The sequence below is a fragment of the Lepidochelys kempii genome, chromosome 5, assembly GCF_965140265.1.
Source record: "Lepidochelys kempii isolate rLepKem1 chromosome 5, rLepKem1.hap2, whole genome shotgun sequence".
In the NCBI taxonomy this organism is placed as follows: Eukaryota; Metazoa; Chordata; order Testudines; family Cheloniidae; genus Lepidochelys; species Lepidochelys kempii.
Genome location: NC_133260.1, coordinates 120,223,019 through 120,247,080, shown reverse-complemented (window position 1 = coordinate 120,247,080; position 24,062 = coordinate 120,223,019). Strand labels below are relative to the sequence as shown.

General features: G+C 40.6%; 1 protein-coding gene across 8 annotated transcripts in view; it reads right to left on the bottom strand.

The window, feature by feature from the left end:
• Window positions 1-24,062, bottom strand: part of LPAR1 (lysophosphatidic acid receptor 1) — a 132,510-nt gene that overhangs the window by 77,376 nt on the left and 31,072 nt on the right. For 7 of the 8 annotated variants that reach the window (XM_073345598.1, XM_073345599.1, XM_073345591.1 and 4 more), the window contains 2 exons: window positions 19,173-19,326; window positions 3,755-4,502 (listed from right to left, as the gene is read on the bottom strand). In XM_073345598.1, coding sequence (XP_073201699.1) covers window positions 3,755-4,502; window positions 19,173-19,232 — 808 coding nt within the window. In that variant the 5' untranslated portion in view covers window positions 19,233-19,326. Of the gene's footprint in view, window positions 1-3,754; window positions 4,503-8,809; window positions 8,919-19,172; window positions 19,327-24,062 lie in introns of all 8 variants that reach the window. The other variant, XM_073345597.1, reaches the window with a different exon arrangement.

The following is a 24,062-nucleotide window of genomic DNA, read 5'->3' as shown; positions in this document are numbered from 1 at the left end:
CCCGGTCTTCCAGTTCTAGAGGACTAGCACGCACTAACTGCATTCTTGAGTCAGCTGCAGGGAATTTCAGGGGAGAAGATTTTGTGAGAATAAAACCAAGGCACTTCCTTTCCCCTCTCTCTGTAGAGGGGCTGAGCTTTGCCTCAGACTTTAATGCACTACATTGCATTGACGGCTAGACCACCAAGAAAGCCCAACTTCTACTCTTCTGGGTAATGTACTGAGGCAGAAAGAGAAAGCTGATTTGGAAAGAGCCAAGTAGAATAGAGATAAACATTCCATGAGCTTTTCCACACGGGTCTGAAAATATATCTTATCCCATGGCTGGGAAACCAATCCCAGCACAGTTTCCCTACAGTGTACTTGTGCGGTCAGTTTGCTATACAGAAAGACATTTAGAAGCTGCTATAACTGAAATCAAGCTCATTTTGCTCACCATGAACATTTTCAACCAGACCCAAAAGCAGGCCTCTAGAAGTCAAGATTATGTTACCCCCCGCACCTTCTCTGGCTCCCCTCCTCCCCGACAGTCTGATTTCTTACTGAGATCCATACTGGCGAATAATATAGTGTGGATATAGAAAGCTATGCTTTGAAAGTCTCACTGGAAAGCCCAGCTAGAAACTTCCACCTCTATTCATTGTGCCGTGATTGCATGAAAGGCATCACTCACTGGCTGATGGATCACCATTAAACCAACAAACTGTTGTCCTTAATACTGAGGAATAACTCATACGAGAATTAGAGGAAATTAAACCTGAAGGCCAGAGTCCAAATGCATCTGGAGGCCAAAGTGGGAAAGCTAAGTCCATGTTTCATACATAGGCAAGTGCGCTGATTTTCCGAGGGGTTCAGCACCGGTGACTGTACAGGTGGTCAAAGGCTATAAAAACCATGCAACCTATTCAAGGCCTTCATTCAGTAAAGCACTTACATATGTGCTTAAGACCCAATGGGATTTAAGCCCATGCTTAAGTTCTTTGCTGAACTGGGGCCTTGATGGTAACTTTAGAGACCCAAGTTTGAATATGTTGGCCTCAAATACTAATTTTTACTTTTTTCGGTAATCCTTACAGTGGTCATCACTATGAAATCAGCATTTGCAAATCACAGCCACAAAGGCGACAGCTATAACAACTGTGTGGCTATGGTTGCTGAATGTTGACTTTTAATTGGCTTCTACAGATAAGGAAAATTACTGGAACAGACTGGTCGTCTACCTACTTCAGTCCCTTGGTCCCCACAGCCACCAATGTCCGATACTCCAGAAGAAGCCCCCCAAACATATAGCTAATGGCAATAATACACCCAGTAGAGTGGTACAGTGAGTTCCTTCCTGACCCCAGCTAGCAGTCAGCCCAATACCCTGGATTATGAGGATTCACAGCCCTTGTAGATTGTCCTAGCAAGTGTAACTACAGCTTCTATTTTTCGTGTCAGCATCTAATCTATTTTTAAAAGGCTACTTCAAGTGCCCTATACTTAATATCCTGTTACGCCATTTCATAGAAGAGTTGGCCACACAGTAAAACAAACACAGTAAAGTGCTGGAACCTGCGCATTCATTCTTGTTTTTTAAGGAAAGCAATTTTATAAGACTTCTCAAGAAGTGTTTTATGGGACTACAGCCACGTCTACACTAGCACTTATGTCAGCAAAACTTTTGTTGCTCAGGGGTGTGAAAAAAACACTCCCCTGAGCAACACAAGTTTTGCTGGCGTAAGCGCTCAGATGAGCATCTGTCACCAACATAGCTACCATTGCTTGTTGGCCCTGCTTTTATTATGCCAACGGGAGAGCTCCCTCCTGTCAGTATGCTGCAGGAACACAAGCGCTCTTACAGTGGCACATCTGTATTGGTACAGCTGTGCCACTGTAAGCTTGCGAGTGTAGACATGGCCTAAGATTTAGTGCATACAGAGAATATGAGCATCACTGAATGGATGTCAGCACTATTACAGAATCAATAATGTCAAGTGCAATGAGCCTGTTAAAATTATGTAGCAATCTGCATATGCTAACAATTATTATTCAGAATAACATACCAAGGAGCCATGGTGGTTGTTATTTAAAGATACTAGCAGTGACATTAAATTAGTGTGATTTATGCTAATTAACCTTCTGAGTTTTTTCTACTGTTTTCAGCAATGCCCCAGGAGAGAAGGTCTCTCAGTTTAAGTTCTCAGCTCAGCCTTACTATTAAGGAAAGGCTGTATCTGATACGCAACTCTTCAGCATAAACTTCTGGTTGAACTGCGAGGAGAAAGGAGAAGAGTGGAGAGAGATTTCCCCTCACTTTTACCTGCACAGACAATCTTAGTCCCAAGCATAATTGGCATTAACTACCACATGAGATTTACTCAGTATTTTTTACTATTTCAAAGCATGGATAGAAATGCTTACTATTTGCCTGGTTTACGGGATTTAACCAGCCAGCTACGTGACAGGAAGTACTTTACTGCTACACAGTTGGAAAGAGTGGCAGTTCATCCAAAAGGGAAAACGTAGATTTGCTTTCAGAAGATATGCTCAGAGCTGAAGCTTTCTTCTGAACCTCATCTGCCTGCCTGAATTTGGCGAAAGGGAGGTAGGATGGGTTGGGTTTAAAAACAGTGCTGAGTGGAGCAGGGCAGTCCATGAATCAAGGGAAAAGTTTACCCATTTTATCTTACCCACCTCAAAACAATTTTTTCTACCCTAGAGAGAAAAGCAAAACATGATAATGATGCAAGTAAAGAGACAATACAGTAACATGGATTGTTGGTAAATTTCCAGCTTGTTCTTGCTATGGCACACAGACATTTGCTCCTCTACCGAAGCGTGAGCTAAGTCAGCACACCAACACTTACCTGCTTGTATTGATGAAACTAAAGCACAGATGCTTGCCTCTTGCTCCAAGATTAATCATTAGGCAGTTAAATATAAACTTCCACCAATTCATGTTAATGTAACTAATAATATAACAAAGATGTCCATGCATTTGAACATTATATAATAGAGATCTGAACCTAGCGAGACATACTTTCACTTCACTTGGTGAGATATAATAGTTTTTGACATCATCAGTCACTGAACAGAGGGAACGGTTTTGTGCCACAAAAGCAAGTCAAGCATTTGTTACCTGGACTATCTCCAAATATGGGAACAGACACCCGTGAGAGTGCGCCACTTCTTGAGCAATGAGAGGGGGAAAACACAGCGGGTACTTACCTGGGAGATGAAAAGCATGCAGCAAGTAGCAGCTACCTCTGTGCCACTTCTGCGCTGCAGCTGCTTAGCTCTGCCAAATACACAGGCCTAGCACCAGGAAGACTCTCGGGGGATAAAGTTTCTATGAAAGAGGGTATATGTCTGCATTGGGCAGGTTTATAATGGACCACGAAATGTAAGTGAAGCTCCCCCTGGGGAAGGGACTGTTTCTGCCTTTTGCATATCAGCATTATAATCCATGTCCTGTTTTCCATCACTCCCTGAAGTGTTCCCCTTAAAAAATTATATTACCAGGACAGATGTTGAATTATAGAATGATTGAGGTTCAGATATCACTGCCATAAATACGGTAATTGCAAGACTGATATGAACACTTGGTGTTCGCTCGCTCATCACTCCCTTTCCCATCCCCCACAAATTTATGATGTGCCAATGGGAAGGTTGAGCATGCATGTTCCAGTTCTCCTCTAGCACTAATGAAATGTTTTATTAACTTACGCTATGGGAAACAGAGAGGAACATTTTTGCTGAAGCAGACACTCACCAAGCACAATGACCACGGTCTTCAGAAGACTCATCATGGTGTCCCGATTTCTGCGGGGCCCAGAACTATGTCTGGACATTCTCATAGTCCTTTGGCGGACATACCCAAAGATATGAGCATATAGGACCACCATGACCAAAAAAGTGACCAGGTTGAAAACTGCCCAGAAGACCAAATAAGAGTCACTATAGAGTGGCGCCATATTGGAGCAGTGAGTGATATCACAGATACAGTTCCAGCCGACACTTGGTATGGCACCCATGACAATGGCCATAGTCCAGATGACAACAATTACTACCACCACTCGTCGGTTGCTCATCCGAGTATGCAGCTGCATTCGGAAGACTGTAATGTGCCTCTCAATAGCAATGGCCAGCAAATTGGCTACAGAGGCAGTCAGGCTAGTGTCAATGAGACCCTGGCGAAGAAGCCAGGTGCTTACAGTCAATCTTCTAGTGTTGGGTCCCGTGTTAAACATTAGGTAAAAGTAGGCCAGCCCTGCAAAGAAGTCCGCAGCAGCTAAGTTGGCCATTAAGTAATAAATAGGAAAGTGGAAGCGGCGGTTGACATAAATAGCCACCATAACCAAGAGGTTGGCCAGCATTATGAAGATACAGACGGTAATACCCAGTCCCATCACAAGCTTGCTGACAGTGTTCCATTCAGTGGCTAAGTATTTTCCACTCCGGTTATAAAAGAAGGCAATGTTTTCATTGTAGTAGCACTGGGGTTCACTCATGACTGTGGACTGAAACGAAAAAAAAAAGAGAGAAAACAGACATCAGAACTTAAAGCAGCATTCCAGGGACTGCAAACCTGCCTCTGCAAGTAAGGCACATGCTTAAGCAAGGAAACATGAATAATTCTGCAGACAACATATTTAAATTCATATCCAAGATGACAATACAATTGTTGTTACAATGCTAGAACTGGCAGTCAGACTACAGGGAACCAAAGGTGCTTATATCCTGCTTGTATCCAGTCTTCAGAGGTAGAATTTTTTCCTGTGGTAGCTGTAAGCTGCCTAGTAATTCTGACAGCCTGCTACACATACAATCCCTCTAAAAAATAAATCAAGTTTAATACAGACAATGCTGCCCATGATATGTAATGTGAGAGCTTTAAACAGTATTAAAAGAACCATTAAGTATGTTACTGATACATAAAAATAGATTAGACTGCCTTGGGTAACTGTTACCATTCCTCTTCTTTCAGGGCACCTCCTTTTTAGCATGCATCTCAGCAAGCTCATAACTCAAGTTTTCCAATGGTGACATTCAGTAAAGGCATTCCCCTACCATTCCTTCTGTTCTCTCCAGCATGGAATGCATGAGCTTACTGTAATAGCTGATCTCTGATTGTAAATGTCTTGGTGCAAGGGCTTGTCTACTCCATATCCTTCGTAGTACTCAGTACACTGCCCAAGAAATAAATAAAAACACCACAAACAAAAGCAACAGGCCTGTTATTTTCACTATTTTCCCTCCCTCAATTTTAGTCTAATCAAGTCCCTCAACACCTGAGATTAAATAGCTTAAGCATCACTCCTTGCTCAGGTCTGTGCCTTAAATCAAAGTATCACCCAAGATGGCTTTTTTAGTTTGGGGTGAGGTGAAGGAGGCAGGGAATATTCAGAAAGTTTTAGCCATACTAATATTAACAGCATCAAACTTTATTTCTTGATTTCCTGACATTACAGCTGTATCAGGAACCAACTTAGAGATGAATGGTTTTTATCTATTCATTCTCCTTTCAGGATTGCCTTTTGAATGCTTATATGGGCTCAACAAACCAACCCTACACCCTACCAGTATCTTAAAACTTTTCTTAAAACATAAAAAAGGGCACTCTCTCATTAACTAAATTATTTCCTTCCCAAATCATTATGCAGGATGGAATTCCCAAAAGGCGAACTCCAGGGTACATACACTTATATTATTGTTGCGGCACTATGTAGCACAACTTAAAGACGGTTTTAAAAAATCTTCTATTTATTCACGGTGTCTGACTCTCCATTCTATTACACTAGTTTTATGCCTGTGGAACTCAACTGACTGCACTGGAATTTCACCTGTGTAAGAATGGGTGGGAATCATGGAGTGGAGAACAAGGCCCACTATTAGAACTGGTCAAAATAAAATAATAATAATAAAAAATTTAATGACAAAATTGTTTATCCTCCTCAAAATAATTCGGAATTTTTCAGCCAGCTCTACTCATTGTGTATAAACCTGTACTTTTAGTATTACTAACCCGTTAGAACTAAGTATGCACACAACTGGGAAACAGAATTGGGGGGTGGAGCGGAGTAAAAACAGCCCCAGAAAGATTTCTTTGGAATTATTAAAAGTTATTTGCACTAATTTTTATTTGTGAAAGTCAACACTATTAGGGCAATTCCTGTAAACCAACATGGCAAAACTTTCCATGTATACACAAAACGTGTTGCAGAACAGGTAAAACTTAAGGAATAAAAATGTCCTTTCAGTTACAATAGTTTTATCCTCCAACCTAAACACTTCTTAGCAGGCTGAGCTTAACTTTTATAACTCTTTAAATAAAGCCCTTTCCTAGACGTTTGGCCTTTAAGTCCTAATTATTTATCAATTAAAATCTCTTATAGAACCCCTCAATTGAATAGGACAACTCATGTACAGTGGATACCTTCAGTAGGACAGACTTAAGGACATAACACATATGGCTTTAAATTCTTTGTTTAAAGATTGTGAGAGAATAATAGGTCAAGTATAAAAACACTTGGGAGAGGGGAAGTCATATAGGATTTAATTAGTGAACATTATAAAAAGCTTTGCCAGAATCAGATTATCTGAAAACCAGACTTTTTGCAAATTTTACAGGAGTAAACTGGATGAAGTTCTCTGGCCTGTGTTACGCAGGGGGTTGGACTAGATGATCTAATGGTGCCTTCTGGTCTTAAATCTATCAATGGATGTTCTCTGTTACATTCATGCACTAAGTTTAGTGGCTGGAATTTCTTTTTCACAGATAGTTAATCCCCATATTTATGGTCTAGCTTCAGTGTCTCTGCAACCGATTAGAGAAGCCAGTTTATCCTTGCAAATACAGTTTTGAGGACTGCATTTTTGTAGTAGTTCTGCAAAATAGAGCTAGCTTAAAAAATGCAGTTCATATAACAGTTGAGTATATAGCATTGTCCCCTTCCTGTCAGAACCCCCACCACGCCATACACCCATAAGCAAGCTATGATAAAATCAATGCATTACAGGTAGCAATGTTAAGTGTAATGTATCTCAGTTATGTATAAAAAGCCAATCACCAAGCCAGCAGGAAATATATATGCATACAATGCATATATGAATATAGGGTATGCTTAAACTAGGATTGGTTAAATTCAGGAATGCTATAGAACTTGAGTATCCTAAAAAGTACCTGACTGTAGAGTCTAATAATACTGAAGACAGTGGGGCACAGTGCTCTACAAACTGCTCTTTCGAGGAGTTTCAAAAAGAAAGAGCTTTGCTTAGTCTAAAGTCTGTAATTGCTGGTAAGAGTCATCTCTATTCCCAAGGGAAAGAAAGGCATTTCTACATTTCAGACATGCAGGTGTTTGCTCTTGAGAAGGAAAAGGGCAATTGATTCATGGTCACTACTGGAGTTTTAAGAGACCTCAAGAGGCACATCTGGGATAGTAATCAGGTGTGGTTTGCTGACATAGTTCAAATGGGGAGCTTACAGCTGATCAGCTCTCCTAATTCCAGCACACATCTTTATAGAAGAGTTAACCACCCAACTACTGACGCTGAGATTCCAAGGCAATTCATTTATATACTGAATGGTTCTACATGACAGCTTATGGCCAAGCAATAAAAGAATCGGGGATGTCTTTGGACATCCAAAGTGTTAACCTAACATAATGGCATAAGCATACAGGCCTGTCCCCAGCTCCTGCCCCTTCAGGAAAGAGGCAGGGAAGTTTATATTTTAATTTCCTGAAGTTTTACTCTCAGCATTTCATAGCCCAGTTAAAAACAGATGTTCAAGGTCCTAAACTTTACCTTATCCATGTAATAGATGATTTTTGCAGAAGTTGATTTAAACTGAATTGCAAATGTTCATCTTAAATATATCTTTATAATGTTCAGGAAATAAGTCTATTATGAAGCACAGATGAGACAAATGAAAGGCAGAAGAGAAGGAAGCCAGTCTCAGAGTACCTAGTTAATCACATCAGGCTGAGCTTACTTCTCAAAGAGCCAATTCCTCCCGAAAAAATAAAATAAAAGTTTGTTAAGAGACGGTCACATTTGTAAAACTGTATTTATTAAAACATTATTAGAAATAGTTCTAACCAAAGCAAGACAGGGCCAGGAGATTCAGCACTCAGATTTAATGAATAAAATTCACTCTGCCCCTCTAACCAATGCCCAATCTTCACTCTTGCAGGAAAGCCAACTTTGCACAGGGCTCAAAGATGGCTATTTCCTATCTTTTTTCCTTTAGGCTCATAACTTCCCTTTTTTAAAAACCCCACTAGGGCCAAATCATTGATATTGTCTTGTGACCACCCTGCAGGATATAGTGGGATGGGGAAAGAACATCCTGCCTCAGCTACTCTCCCTCCTCTGTCAGGTGTGTGAAAGACCTGGTATTAAGAGAATTGCAAGAACATCCACTCCATCGCTCTGGGGAATGGCACGGGAACAGCTCAGGGGCTAGCAAAGAGGAGCCAGTGAGTCAAGAGGACCAGGATATCGGAGGTTGGTGAAGATTCCATCACCACCTTTTCTCTTATGGTAGAGAATGTGAGTGAGAGGGGGGTGCTGGCTGGCTGAAGCAGGAACTCGAGAGAAGAGCTCTGGGAATTCACTGCAGCAAGACCGGGTTTTCAGGGTGAAAAACAAATACTGACAAGTTTTCAGACCACTAGCAATTTACTGATATTTTCTAAATGGAGCATACGTTAGCACTGGGAGGGTCTGAAGGGTTAATGGTCATGGTATATAAAGCCTGCTGGGACCTGACAGTTTTCAAAGCTCATTAGTGAACAGCTCTAAAATTAGCTACCCAGCCTACCTAAAAAAGAACACTCAAGTGCGTTATCATTGTGTAATCTTCAGACCTGGAAAATGGCTCATTCTGGAATTTCCAAATGTTTATTCAATGGTACCTGACGTTTTAAAAGCTGAAAGAATAAAAAAAAAGTTTTAAAATCCCCCCAATAAGTTTTTATCAAAAAAGCAAAAAGCTCATCTACAATTAAAATTAAAAATTCTGCCACATTTTTCTTATGTTGTTAGAAAACATGCAGAAGGGATGAAGGCTTTTTGGTTTTTTTTAAATGTTGAGGGAGGGATCAAAATCATGCGTATAACAAAACATCAAATAAAACTCAATGCCTGAAATTTTGCAAAGGGATTCAAGTTGTATGCAGCCTTCCCGAAGCCAACGAAACTCAGAGCAGACTGATTGCTTTTGCAAGATGAGATCTTGACTACCTTGCTTCCTAATTAACAAAGATCCCGGAGAGAAGCAGTAATCTGAGTGCCCTCAGAGAGATCCAGAAGACAGTTTCTTCAGCAGAAATTTAGAGTCAGGAAGGATGTGGGATTCTGTACTGAGAGAGACTTGGATTCACATAGAGTATTTACTACAGGAGTTGTCAGGAAAAAAGCACGGCTGCTTTGAATTTAACTACATGACTTTAAATCTACCAACGTACCCGGAAGGCTAGACTTGAGAGACAAACCAGCAATCCCAGCCAGGGGTCCAGAATAAAGGGTAAAAGGTTAGTCAGCATATGAATAATTCCCCACCCATGCCATAATTACAAAACCGTATTTCAGAAAAGTAACATTGCAAGTTGAAAAGGGTCTGGTTAGTGGTAAACGTAGTTAGAGCACAGACTAAAATGACTCGGCTGCAGAGTGCAAGATAAAAAGGAGGTACAAAAACCAAATGTAACAAATACTTTTTTTCCTACTTTTTTTTTTACACACAAATGTATTCATCAAAATGTATTTTTGAGTAAAGATATTAACCCTTATTTTCAAGTTCCTAAACTTAGAAGAAAGTAAATGCCTTGCTGTGAAGTTCACAAAAGAGGGAACGTGGGCACAGAGAGCCTGATTCTCCACTGCCTCACATCATGTGTAGCTATTTACATCTTATAATAGGAGTGTAAAACATTATCTGGTAGCACTTTACATACATTTTGAACAGTCATTTTAGTTTGTGCTCTAAATCTGCATGAGAATCATGCCCAGAATGTCCACAGCCCATGACTGCTAAGACCACCACAAAAACCCAAAAGAACTGTAGGCATCAAGAGATGTACTGAAGGAAAGTCAACACCTTCTTTGGTTTTATAGGTAACCTGCCATATCATGGGGCAGCAATGAACAAGTCTGGCTGCTCACATACATGAATGGGCAGTGCTAATAACCATACTGCTCCTCTCTAAGGGCATGTCCACACGTACCGGTAGATTGGCACTGCAATCGATGCAGCGAGTGTCGATTTAGCAGGTCTGGTGAAGACACACTAAATCAATGGGAGAGCACTCTCCCGTCGATTTGTGTATTCCACACCTCCCTGAGAAGCATGAGGGAAGTCGATAGGAGACACTCTCCCATCGACACAGCGCAGTGTAGCCACCACGATAAGTGGATCTAACTACGTCGAATTCAGGGACGTTATTCATGTAACTGAAGTTATGTAACTTAGATCAATTTAGTGCGGTCGTGTAGACCAGCTCTTTGGTACATCTACAATGAAAGTAAAGATGTGATTGTTGCACAGATGGGGATACCTGTGCTAACTTTAACCTAGCTAGCACAGGTAACGATTGTAGTGCAAATGTGGCAGAACGGGCTTCAGTACAGGCTAGTAAGCCCTCTGGGTTGCCTGAGTATGTACAGAGATAATACCTTGTTCCCAGTGAAGTTAACTAGCTCATCTTCCTCTACCAGTCACACAGGTTCTCAGGGAAAGGACTATGCATTACCTGCTTGAGACACACAAGAGGGAGAATGTTTCAGTTACGGCAGGGGTCTGGAACCAGTTCACACGTCTGGATTGAACCCCAGCTCAGGGGAGTTTTCTGTTACTCCATTTTTTACTTATGTTACATGACTGGTTTTCTGGTTATAAACATTATCCTTTGAAGAAAACCCTGGCTGACTACCTTGGTGCTTTTGTTTCTCCCAAGCCAACCCAACTAATAGTGCAGCAAGTGAAACCTTATACCTTCTTCTGAGGCTCAAAATTCGTATTTCCAAAGTCATATATTTTTGATACACCTTCAAGATGTAAGCTGCGAGTTCTATTAACAATGGTTCTGCCTCTCATTTATACTGCAGTCCTTTTAAAACCCCTCCAACCATGTAAAGAGGTCTCAAAGGGGTGGCAATTCTTATATTTACACCCATTTTAAGGTCCTTTCACATGGTTCTGGCAATAGGAATCAAGCCCAATATCTTTAGTATGCTTTTTGAACAAGTTGTGTTATGGCCCAGCGAAAGCTTGAATGACTATGGAGTGTAGCATCTGTCCTCAATATTGAGTGGTTTATGTGAAAGCGTACCAAAAGGAATGAACAGCCACTGGGGACTCTGCAGAAAGGAACAGTTTTACTACAAGAAAGCATAATTCATTGGAGACACAGATCCTGTTGGAAGCCATGATTACGACCTCCACAGGTTGCCTGTAAAACCAAAGAGGGTATTGACCTTCTTTAATGGTTATTCACTGTAAAGTTATTATGAAGAAAAATTCAAAAATAGTTCCCCTGGAATGAAAAAAGAACAGGCAGCAGGAAGTTTGGCTCTCTGACTGTCAAAATCCTTTTCTTACCAAGGGACGGTTAAGCAGTCTGCCAAAGGGTCCAACAGACCTAGACTCAGATAAATGGAGTACTGGCAATTTTACTGAAGTTTTGTTTTGAATAGTAAAAGGAATTATGTTTCAGTCAGGTCCAGTTAGCCCTTTAAAACGTTACTACCGCATGCTCCCAGTCCCCCTGCAGATACCCTCGCTATCACTGCCAAAAGCATTTCCCTGCCGCCAGGCCAGCAAACAACAACACACAAAAAACCCAACTACATATTTGGAATTTGTTGTCCAAGGCAGTTGAGGGAAATGAGAAGCCAAAAAAAGTTTAGAAAGATTTCAAAAAGTGACATTTAAAAACAAGCAAACAAGAACACGCTATCAATAAAGCAAGTTCCTTTTCTGATATTTCCAGGCTTCTCAGAAGAATTCTACCCTGGAATGAGGAAAATGTAAAGTTTCTGGTGGTGCTTTCCTTTTGGGAAGTAAAGAGGACTGACTGAGAATGAGAAGCTACCTTCTGTCTTAGGTCTGTCTACCAAATGGCTACGACTGGCTCCTTAACATGCAAGTGGTTTTAGATGAGAACTTAAAATGGAAACCGACATCTTCCAAAAACATGTAATCAGGCTGAGGTAAGGGAGAGGGGATGCTATTCTTCCAAGCTCTACTTGCAAAAAGAAGCTCTACTCCCCTAGGATGTCACTCACAGTAAATCATGCAGATGTTCAAAATATGATCACCCCCTTTCTCTGGAATCCTTGAGCTTGTCGCCTCCTTGGAGGGGGTTGAGATATCCCTGGGCTTTGACTCCTTCTTGCACTGGGGGTGAAGAGAGGGGTTTGAGGAGTGAGACAGGGCAGGTGTGGTACTCTTCCAAGACCACTCTTGTGCTACAATACCACTGTCACTCAGTAGGTTGTGCAGCTCTTCATAATATGGCCCTTTATCTTTACATGCTTCGATGAGCAGAGAAACAGTTAACAATGGTAACATTAAAAGTATTGCATTAGGCACAGCTTGAGTCTCAGATTCTGCAAATGAAGGTACACCTCACTGCACCAGCCAGCCTTGAAAATGTGGACCAAATGTACTTCAGCAACCATAACAGCCAGAGACTGACTGACTGTAATGAAAAAACTATATTCTGAAACAAGAAAGCATCATGAAAGAGGTGCCAGCTCACCATTTTCAGATAATGCTGAGCACCCAACCTAAAATGATCAGGCTCCTTTAAAAGGCGTCAAGCCAGGCAGCCATAAAATCACTCATTACCACCTTTGGAAATCTAGGCCAGAAAATCTCTGATGTCATTGGACTGAATTGCACAGTAAGTTGGGATGTTCACTTGGCAACTGCAGGTTTACTGCTCTTATTAAAATATTTGTAATTGCACCAGTTCCCAGAGGCCTCAATCAAGTTCTAGGCCTGATTGTGTTAATTGCTGTACAAACACAGTCTCTGCACTGATGTACTTTGGGATGAAAGAAGCTATCAAAATGCATTTAGAGCTTTCAGTCCATAGTGAACTGTAACGCCTAGACTTTGTGCCCAATCCTATTTATATCAAAATACTGATTGGCTTCAATGGGTGCAAGATTGGTTCTCTACAATAGGATGCTTGGATCACTCTCTACCTCCAAATAAGATACACCTTCCAGCTTTTCCATGCAGTGTACAAGCAAGGTAAGCATATGGGAAAACCTACCCAGTAAGGAAAATGTTTATTTAGAATTATGTTTACTAGTATAGGACATTTAGCTTGGGGTAGAAAAACAAGTTTTTAAATGGAAATAGTAAGACTACTCAGTATTTACCTCTTGAAATACTTTTTCCTGGCAATATACTGGACCTTTGAGTACACAGACAGCATTGATCAGTCTCTCAGTTTACTTTGCTTTGATGGACTCTTTCATGAAACACGTTTAAACGGAATATATGAAGATGTACATAACAGAACCCCTCTTTTTGGGACACTGGCAACAATGGGCTCTCTATCAGTGACACATTCAAGCCCGACCAACCAGAAGTCCATAAAACACAATGCTATTCTACTCTGTAACCATGAATACATACATTTTGAACACTGACCATTTCATTTGGTGCAATGAGAAAGCCACACAGTATTTTAGTTTCCCCTTATGAAATGCCTCTAATTGGGTGGATTCATGTTTATCACTAGTTATTCATTTCCTGGCCTGTCTGACCACTGCGGATTTGCTCTCTCATTCGAAGTACTCAGCACCACCAGAGATCTGGTTTGGTAATGTCTTTAATCTGTTTACTCACCTGGAGGGGGAAAAATGCTACATACTTCACTCTGCTCAGTCCTGCAATTGGGAGCCAACCCCAAACCACAGACAATGCTGTTTTGTCTAAGTGGAAGGGACAGTAATAGCTTTGCTGCTCTTTTCTATATTAAGGCTGTCCTCAGGAGTCAATAGTTATGAGCATTAAAACTAAGTCTATTATCAAAACAGACTTCAGCGGGGACACTGAGAGCTACAGTTTAACAGCCTATCAGGAATAGCCACTGTGGAGGCAGAAGAACCCAAATCATCCTACGACAATCTAGACTAGGGAGATACTAGTAAGATAGTCTCATTAGTTTAAATTACAGCAACACTTTCTGCTGGAATGAAAAACATATCAACATTTCTCCCCTCTAATGTTTGTTGTTCATTTTATTCCAACACTGTCAGTGTAATTCCACTGATTGTACTGCAATTAAAGAGTTCAATTAATCACCTTTTCAAAGCTGCTGGCACTACCAGTATTTAGCCACATGTCAGTGACTGGAGTTTTCTACTATGCCACATTTGGAAGAAGCAAACCCCAATGCTGTGCATTTCCCCCTTTTCTGAAGCAAACAGTCATTTCACATCACCTACATTAAAGGTCATGATATCTTGACCAAGGATTTCACCTTCACAATGGGCATAAGGAATGTAAGGAGGAGGTCGGCATGTCAGCATGTCTTATAGGATTATTCAGTATAATGAGACAGGGAAAAGAGCTCAGATTAAGCACATGGAAGAATAAAGCAACAGTGCCAATAGAGGGCTGCTAGAAATGGGATTGAAAATACACAGGTCCAATATCAGCTACCATTGCATTCTCCCTGCCCTTTTCCCCTCCTACTCACTGCCACACTTTTAAAAAGGTACAGCATTAGTACATGGGAATCCAAGTCTCCTCCATGAAGAAGCAGGAACACATGGAGAGGAGGGGGGAACAGAAACTTATTCCGTTTCAAAAAGAGGAGAATTGCTTTCTGACGACTGGTTTGGCAAGCGCGGAGAGGACAATGAAAGCTGTCTTCTGTACTCCCTTTTAGAGCCATTCCAGCTATTTATTTGTGTGTCTCCATTTCCATCTAGCACTAGGTAGCTCTTGCTGGCAAAAATCCTCTGCTGGCAAAATCAAAAATCAAAACAAACAAAAACACAAGAGAACGACAGCCTTTCTAGCGTGTTTGAAGTGCTCGAAGAGCTCTTAGTTCATAAGAGCAAATAATTTCTTCTTGAAGCTGTGAAGTGTAAACAGGATGGATCAACTGTTTCTGGCTTCTAATTTCCCACTGTGGGAAAAAATATAGTAATCTTTCCCTTACCCACCACCTCATCTTTAAAGGCAACCTTCTAATCACTCTATGCAGTAAATTATCTTATCTAGAACATCATTAGTTATCGTTTCCCCTTGCAAACAATATACAGCCTTCCAGGCATCCTGAAATGCTTCCTCAAGATTCCTGCTGGCCACTCAGTAAAGCTTTCTACCTACTACACTATGAGACTCCTACAACGTCTCTCTCTCTCTGTAGCATTTTAGCCTCGATGAAGGTGAGGGGGAAAGATTGGCTGAAAGGAAGGAGGAAAAAGGCGTAGGAGGAAGTCACACTTTAAAAAATTAGTCCAAGACTCTGAAGATGAAGAATCATGTTTGTCAAGTCCTGGTTACGTTGAGTCTTTACTACTACTTCAGTGAAGGGGGGTGATTTTTTTACTATTATTATTTGTATTGCAGTAATGCCTCTGAGCCCTAAGCATGAATCAGGATCCCAGTGTGCTAGATGCTGTACAAACACAAAACGAAAAGATGGCCCCCTGCCCCAAAGAACTTACAACCTACGGCTATCCATTTCTGTATGTGGGAAAAGTAACCAACACCTGAGAGATTTATTCTTAGACTCTTTCATCGTTCCAGTGCCTTTCCTTGAAGGATTTGAGAGGCGTTGGTACGTACAGAGAGCAGCTTTAACAGAAGTTATTCGTATTTCCTAGTCACCTCCTTCTCCTAAACTTCATAATCTTCACAGACTTCTAAGAAATAATCTGCATAGCCATCAGGATGTGCACACATCTTCACGTACAATGCGAGCACAAACTTGAGATGGAGAACATTTTAAGTTACATGCAAGTTTTAACAAAAGGAAGTTAAATTATATTGAACACTGTACTACATACAGTGACAAACCATAACCGTCCTTCCTGATCCACACATAATTTCACATTAAACAAAAGAAAGATTAAAATGGGGCAAAGATTTTAGGCACTGAAGGCAGAGAGGGACATTACTTATTTTGCAAGTTAGTGGTGAATTGATCATAGAATCATAGAATATCAGGGTTGGAAGGGACCTCAGGAGGTCATCTAGTCCAACCCCCTGCTCAAAGCAGGACCAATCCCCAACTAAATCATCCCAGCCAGGGCTTTGTCAAGCCTGACCTTAAAAACATCTAAGGAAGGAGATTCCACCACCTCCCTAGGTAACGCATTCCAGTGCTTCACCACCCTCCTGGTGAAAAAGTTTTTCCTAATATCCAACCTAAACCTGCCCACTGCAACTTGAGACCATTACTCCTCGTTCTGTCATCTGCTACCACTGAGAACAGTCTAGATCCATCCCCTTTGGAACCCCATTTCAGGTAGTTGAAAGCAGCTATCAAATCCCCCCTCATTCTTCTTTTCCGCATACTGAATATAAAAAAAGAGGAGCTAACAGCCATACCAAATTGAATTGCAAAATTAATGTACAGTATGGACAGATTATGGATAATCTATCCTTGTACCAAAGAAAAGTTACGGAAAAACAGTGATCTTTTATACTAGTTAAATCTTGACTAACTCTTTAAGTCCCATGTTACAAGATGTGATAGACCCAAAGAACCTTGTTTGAGGTTAATGTAGGATAATCTTCAGTAAAAAGACACCACTCGAGGATTTCTACTGTTATTCATTATTAATTAACTCCAGCAAAAGTGGCCAATAAGAATATTACAAATTCTTACAATAAGACTTTTAGAAATAAAATGGCCTAACCATTTGGAAATTAGAAAGACAAGTCCCTACCGTGGAATGTGACAATATCTTTTTAAAATGTATTGGGAAAATAAAAATGCCTAAAACATCTGAACACTTTATGAGTTAGTGGAATGAAAAACAAATGGATTCGTTTAATGTGTAGAACAGCCTCCTGGAGCAGAGATTGCTTATACTAGGTTTCAATTCTGGATGAGCAAACTGCCCTGAACGTTCACCACTCTTCAGCTATAAATTTTACTAAGATCCCTTAAGCCATGCACCCAAGTACCTAATCATTTTTTATCTGTGGTAACAGTATGCTGGAAGGGGGAAAAGGGTGGTGTACCGAGAACCTGAGACAGCTCAGCAGGGTGAGAGGGCTTATGAAGGGACTCTAGTGAGGAGGTTTTGATCATTCAGAAGACTTCACCAAAGCATCAGAACCTTTGACGGTGCTGAAATTAGTGATGGGCAATTCTCAAAAAGATTAGACAGCCTAGTACCACCAAACAACTTTTGGAAGCTCATCTGAATTTTCAAAACTTTCAAAAAGCACCTGTTACCCACTCCAGAAAATGTTCAGGAAGGAGATCACCTTACCAACCTTAGTTTTTGGGGCGACACTGAAAGAATTTTACCTCTGGAAGTGCCAACAGGTGCAATTGTAGGCCCCACTCCTGGACAAGGATCTACAAGTGTGGACTCTTGTTCCTACACAGAGACCTACTGAGGTCAGTGGGAATCCATCCATGATTAAGGGACCATGGACCTCCCCGTGCAGGATCAGGGCCATAATGAAAGGATGAGGGTGGGGCAGAGAAAAATTAGATTTGCTCTTTCTAAAATAAATATATCCAGTGTTCTCAATGTATTTCCTAGATAACTGTCCACTGAACCTGAGGAAATCCAATTACATCCATAAATTGAGTTTTCAAAAAGAGGATCAGTATTTTTTTATGTAAATTAAATGTAATCCAGCTCCCGCAGGAGGTATGCAACCTTACTTCCAAACACAAAAGAAGAAAAAAATCCCTGAAAACGTTGTCTCAATCGCCTCTGCAGCAAAAATGATGTCACCTCTGCTGACTAGACAGAATAATATACGCCACAAAAACTATATTTTACTGAAGCATTGGGACTTCCTAGGTAGCCTAGAAGACATTTTAGTTTTATTAAGTTTTAAAGATTTAAAGTGCTTACAGAGAATACAAACAAAATAACAAACAAAGAAAAATCTCTGTGTTTAGTTTGCATTAATTGACTTGGTTCCAACATAATCATCATTCCCATAAGCCATTTTGGTTCCTTATGTTCATACCGGCTGTAAAAAATAAAATAAAATAAAATAAAAACCACACACACCTTACGTTAGCCTACTAATAGCAGCAATTCAAAATCTCACGTAGTAATTTTTTTTCACTTGTAGTGATCCTGGATGACATAGCGTATTAAAAGCTATATGCCAGTTGGTTTACAGTCATTACACATTTTAAATTGACTAGCACCACAGTCCTAAAGTCAGATTCATGCAGGTGCACTGATCACAATGGGAATTCATTCAGACACACAAGTCTACCTATCTGGATCTTAAAGAAGAATCAGAGTCTAGTTTTGTAATAGTGCTGTGATAAGACAGACATATAAAAAGAGATGAACTCACAAGTGTTTAGAGATTATATCTACACTGTGTGTACACTGCAAAAAAAAAAAAAAGTGTGTTAACTCGTGTTAACTAACCTGTGGTTTTTTTTGTTTGAGGGTTTTTTTTTTGTTGGTTTGTTTTTGCAGTTTAGACATACCCTACATGTGGCTGAATTGTTCTTTTTCTAATGTAGGGGTAGTACAGTCCCTGCTAGCTCATGCAATATTTGGTCAACGTATGTGAATTTAGTACCAATATTTTGGCCAATAGAGACTTCCTACGTTTTCTGATTAACAAAAACAAATGGAGAGTAATTGTGTGAGTGAGAGAGAGAGAGAATGAGCATGCACATGACTGCGCCTAGAACAATTAGGCCCTGATCCCAGTTGGGACCTCAAGGTGTGACCAAAACACAAATAACAGTGGACTGTGAACTAGGTTCCATTAATAAAGTACTGTAGCTACTAACAGAATAGCGTCCCTTCACAAAAAGGACAACATTATGCAATGAATGCCAGTATATCCAGAGTACAAAACATTAGGAGGAATTCTATCAATGACTGGAAACCAAGCTAGCCAATGATTAGGAATCCAATCTTCACATCTTTCTGTATACAAGTTTGATCAACTCTACTCTACCAGAATTTTGTATTAGTCTACTCACCTCAATTATCTGTGGTAGAGACATCATTGAGGAGGGCACCAAAGCAGACGGCGCTGCCATGGTAGCTCAGCAGATGTTAACTATGTTAGGCCCTTCCTCCACACCTGAAGTATTGACACAGTTGGTCAGATCTCAATCATGCTGGCATCCACTCCTAGAAGGAAGGAAAAAAACCTTCAGATCATCAAGAAAGCCATGTAAGCATAACCACCCAAATACCAAACTGCCTCCATACCAATCTCAGAGTAATTTAATTGCATGGCACAGTTTGCCTATTGGATACATGACCATTTACAAAAGACTTCCAAGAGAAGTTTCAAAGGGCACCTTTGAAAGTTTGGTTCAGGACAATAAAATATTTAACCCAGCCATGTAAAACTAAATTTAAACATACTGAATCCAGCAACATGTTAACAAAAAAATTCCAGTGTATGTTTTAAAAGAAGTGAGATATCGTGACATACATAGTACCAGCATTATGTGCATGCATTTCTTCACCAGGAAAATTGTTTCAGAAAAAATCAGTTTTCAGCTTGAATGATATTAACGATTTCTAAAGTACCAACATGATAAACCAACATTTTATTTTTTATTTGAAACAAAGATAATATAACTACTCTCAGATCTCTAATTGTAAACCAGAGATAGATCTCCCCTCCCCTCCCAACTGTCTAAATACTGCAGCATGATACAGTATGATCACATTAACTGCATAATTTTTCCCCATCAAAACAGACTAACTACTAGTAGCTTGAGTCTCAACATAACTGATACTCAGTTTTAAAAGCAAAATATGCTTATTCAAGAATGCAATTCAATACTTGAAAATTCCCCAAACTTCTTCAGAAACATCCCAGTGTTATATTTAAAAAAAAATACAGACATTACTGCTCATTACCCGTCTCTAAAGGAGACAGGCATTTGTAGTTAAAGGTAATATAATGATCTCAGCTTTCCCAAGACATGTTGAAATAATTTGGAGGATGAACAGAAGTCCCGCAGCCCTTGATAATTTTTAGTTTGCATTCATTCTTTTTTGTTTGTGCTACTTACACCACTCGAACGGTTTTTTGTGAAGTATGATAAATGTATTCCCTTAGGTCACTTATTGGTTTAAGGTTCAATTGTTTACTGATTTTTGTTTTATGGGGGGAGAATACATTCAAACATTTTAACTTTGTCTTCCATTGCCATAGATATATTCTTTCTAACATCCTCATTTTGTCAGGTATCTCTTATACAGTTTTAGATAATTTATCTGGATAGTTTAATTGAGTGCGTAAAATGATATTTTAAACGAGTCCGCCACTTCAGTAAGTATGCTAAACCATTTCAGAAAACAGCAATGACCCTTTTTCTGAAAAATTTTATGTCTGGCCTTTTGCTGCCCGTGTCTAGTGTAGACTTGTTGTGTTGTTGATCTTCCAGCCTTGTATTACCACTGGTGCATTCCAGAAGCAGTAACAATGGTGGGGGCATGAGTGTAGACAAGGCACTGTCATTTATAGCCCTATGTCATCTCACCCTTACCAGCGCTAGTCCAGGTGTCATTCTGGCAAAAATGCCAGCAGCTGCCTGATCCCACCAGTATAGCTAGTAATGCAACAGTAGAGGTTTAAGAAAAAGAAGGGGAACAGACAACACCATTGTGTCTTGGTAATGAATACGCATGCACGCAATACAGTTGCAACATTCTATGCATCTGGTACTCTGTGTGAAAGGAATATACTTCGAATGGTCTCTCACTTCAGTTGCGGGTATTTAAAGGTGTACTCAAATGTAGTTTGAGCTACTGGTCTCAGGCAGAGATACACACATTTGTGAACTCTGGGCATGATTATTGCAACTCATCTATAGAAATGAAGACACGCTCTGAAAAAGCTCCCAATGATACAAAACAGAGCGGCCTGTGCGCTTCGGAATAGCACATTGCACCTCCTCAAGCTGTACTGGCTCCCCACTGAACATGAAGTACAGTTCGAAGTCTCAGTCCCGATTAAAGTCCTTCGTAGGATCAACACTAGGTGCCTAAGAGATGTTTTCTTCCTTGGTAACCATGACAACCTCCCACAATGGCTACATGCCACAACTCTTGAACAACACGGGGAGATTCATGGAGTGCCGGAGACAGACCTTTCAGAGGAGCTGGGCCTACACTACGGAACTCACACTCACGGACAGAATGATGGTGCTCAGGACTAAATGCAAAACACACCGACAGCCAATATCTTGGTAAACAACTCAAGACATTGCTCCTACACGTTTTGAAGGAGGTAAGGGGAGCGATTGCCTTTACCGCTATTTCAGTCCTTGCAACATGCTCCGATACTAGAATAATGGTTCAAGACAAATTTGATTACATTAGACATGCCATCGTTAAAGTTTTTCCCACAAACCAAGAACAAAGGTGCAGTAGGAAGACAGATTTGTTAGTCAAATGCAAAAGAGTTCCCTATTCGGGTTGCTTTGGCTGAGGTTATACCAGCTTCTTTGTGTATTTCCCTTCATTATATGTGCAAAAAATGAAATAAAGAACGGTGAAAAGAAATTAAGTTAGTGTGTTCTCTGAAACTAGTTTCAAGATGATCAAATTCCAGTATCTCAACTTTGAAAATGGAATTTAGCAGTTTCATTCACAAACAAAACAAAAATCCCCAGCATCCCTGTATACTGATATATATTAATGGCCATGGAAAAGATTTAATTGTTTTGTAGGCAAATTTAATGCTGTCCCTACCTAACATTGCCTTTCCTGGAAGATGTTGTGGGAAACTGCTCCCACTGACTGTACTGAACATCCAACAGATATACAAAAAAAAAAAAAGAGTTAATTGGTATTTATCAGACTGAGGCCACAGTGTAGTCATCTAGATCAACCCTGCCAGTAAAAAAAAAAAAAAAAAGGAGCACTTGTGGCACCTTAGAAACTAACAAATTTATTTGAGCATAAGCTTTCGTGAGCTACAGCTCACTTCATCGGATACATGCAGTGGAAAATACAGTGGGGAGATTTTATATACACAGAGAACATGAAACAATGGGTGTTACCATACACACTGTAATGAGAGTGATCAGGTAAGGTGAGCTATTACCAGCAGGAGAGGGGGAAAAAAAACAAAAAACCCACAACTTTTTGTAGTGATAGTCAAGGTGGGCCATTTCTAGCAGTTGACAAGAATGTGTGAGGAATGGGGGGGAGGGGGGGTGAATAAACATTGGGAAATAGTTTTACTTTGTGTAATGACCCATCCACTCCCAGTCTCTATTCAAGCCTAAGTTAATGGTGTCCAGTTTGCAAATTAATTCCAATTCAGCAGTCTCTCGTTGGAGTCTGTTTTTGAAGTTTTTTTGTTGAAGAATTGCCACTTTTAGGTCTGTAATCGAGTGACCAGAGAGACTGAAGTGTTCTCCGACTGGTTTTTGAATGTTATGCTCAAATAAATTGGTTAGTCTCTAAGGTGCCACAAGTACTCCTTTTCTTTTTGCGCATACAGACTAACACGGCTGTTACTCTGAAACCTTTTTGAATGTTATAATTATTGACATCTGATTTGTGTCCATTAATTCTTTTACGTAGAGACTGTCTAGTTTGGCCAATGTACATGGCAGAGGGGCATTGCTGGCACATGATGGCATATATCACACTGGTAGATGTGCAGGTGAACGAGCCTCTGATAGTGTGGCTGATGTGATTAGGCCCTGTGACGGTGTCCCCTGAATAGATATGTGGACACAGTTGGCAACGGGCTTTGTTGCAAGGATAGGTTCCTGGGTTAGTGGTTCTGTGGTATGTGGTTGCTGGTGAGTATTTGCTTCAGGTTGGAGGGCTGTCTGTAAGAAAGGACTGGCCTGTTTCCCAAGATCTGTGAGAGTGATGGGTCGTCCTTCAGGATAGGTTGTAGATCCTTGATGATGCGTGGGAGAGGTTTCAGTTGGGGGCTGAAGGTGATGGCTAGTGGCGTTCTGTTATTTTCTTTGTTAGGCCTGTCCTGTAGTAGGTAACTTCTGGGAACTCTTCTGGCTCTGTCAATCTGTTTCCTCACTTCCGCAGGTGGGTACTGGAGTTGTAAGAAGGCTTGACGGAGATCTTGTAGGTGTTTGTCTCCGTCTGAGGGGTTGGAGCCAATGCGGTTGCATCGCAGAGCTTGGGTCTAGACGATGGATCGTGTGCCAGTAAGTTTCCTGTTCTTAATTCACTTTCCTCAAAGCCAACATATATTTACCATGCCCAGTAAGAGCAGACAGTAATGTAGGAAAGCTGTGTTCCACATGCTTTTCTGAGTCAGTCATGTCTTTTTTCGTTTAAGCCCAGTCTCTGCCTGCCATTGTGTAAGGCATTCCTCCCTCTCAAATAGGGTCATCCTAGAAAGCTTGCTTCAGTTTCATACATAGCCCAGCGTGCTTACATCACATGTAACTGAAACCGACCATCTTCCATGCACTAGGGTCAGTTTTTCCATCTTCTTTATATAGCTCTCCACTGAGCCCTCTTCTCCCCAGCTTAGCTCCTGCAAGAAATCTTTTCATTCTTTCCACACGGCATTCTGCTCCAGATCTCTGCTACTGTCCTCACACTGAGGAAAAAACACGGGGACCTAGCCTCCCCCAAAAGGCCTTCAGAGGAAACTAAATAACCAAGACAGAGCACTTTAAAACTCCCAAATCCTTTGCAAAACACAGTTTTGGCTATTTTATAACTCTCTGATATATAGACTAAACAATGATGCCCTCTGACAAACACAGAAAGCAGATTAACACTGTGGGAATATTAGTGTGCGCTTATTTTATTTTTTACTAAAAGAAACTTCATTATTTGATTAAACACGAATACGTCAGTAAAGATCTTTTCTAGTCCTTGGCCACTAGCTTCCCCGCCGCTGGTTTCATAGA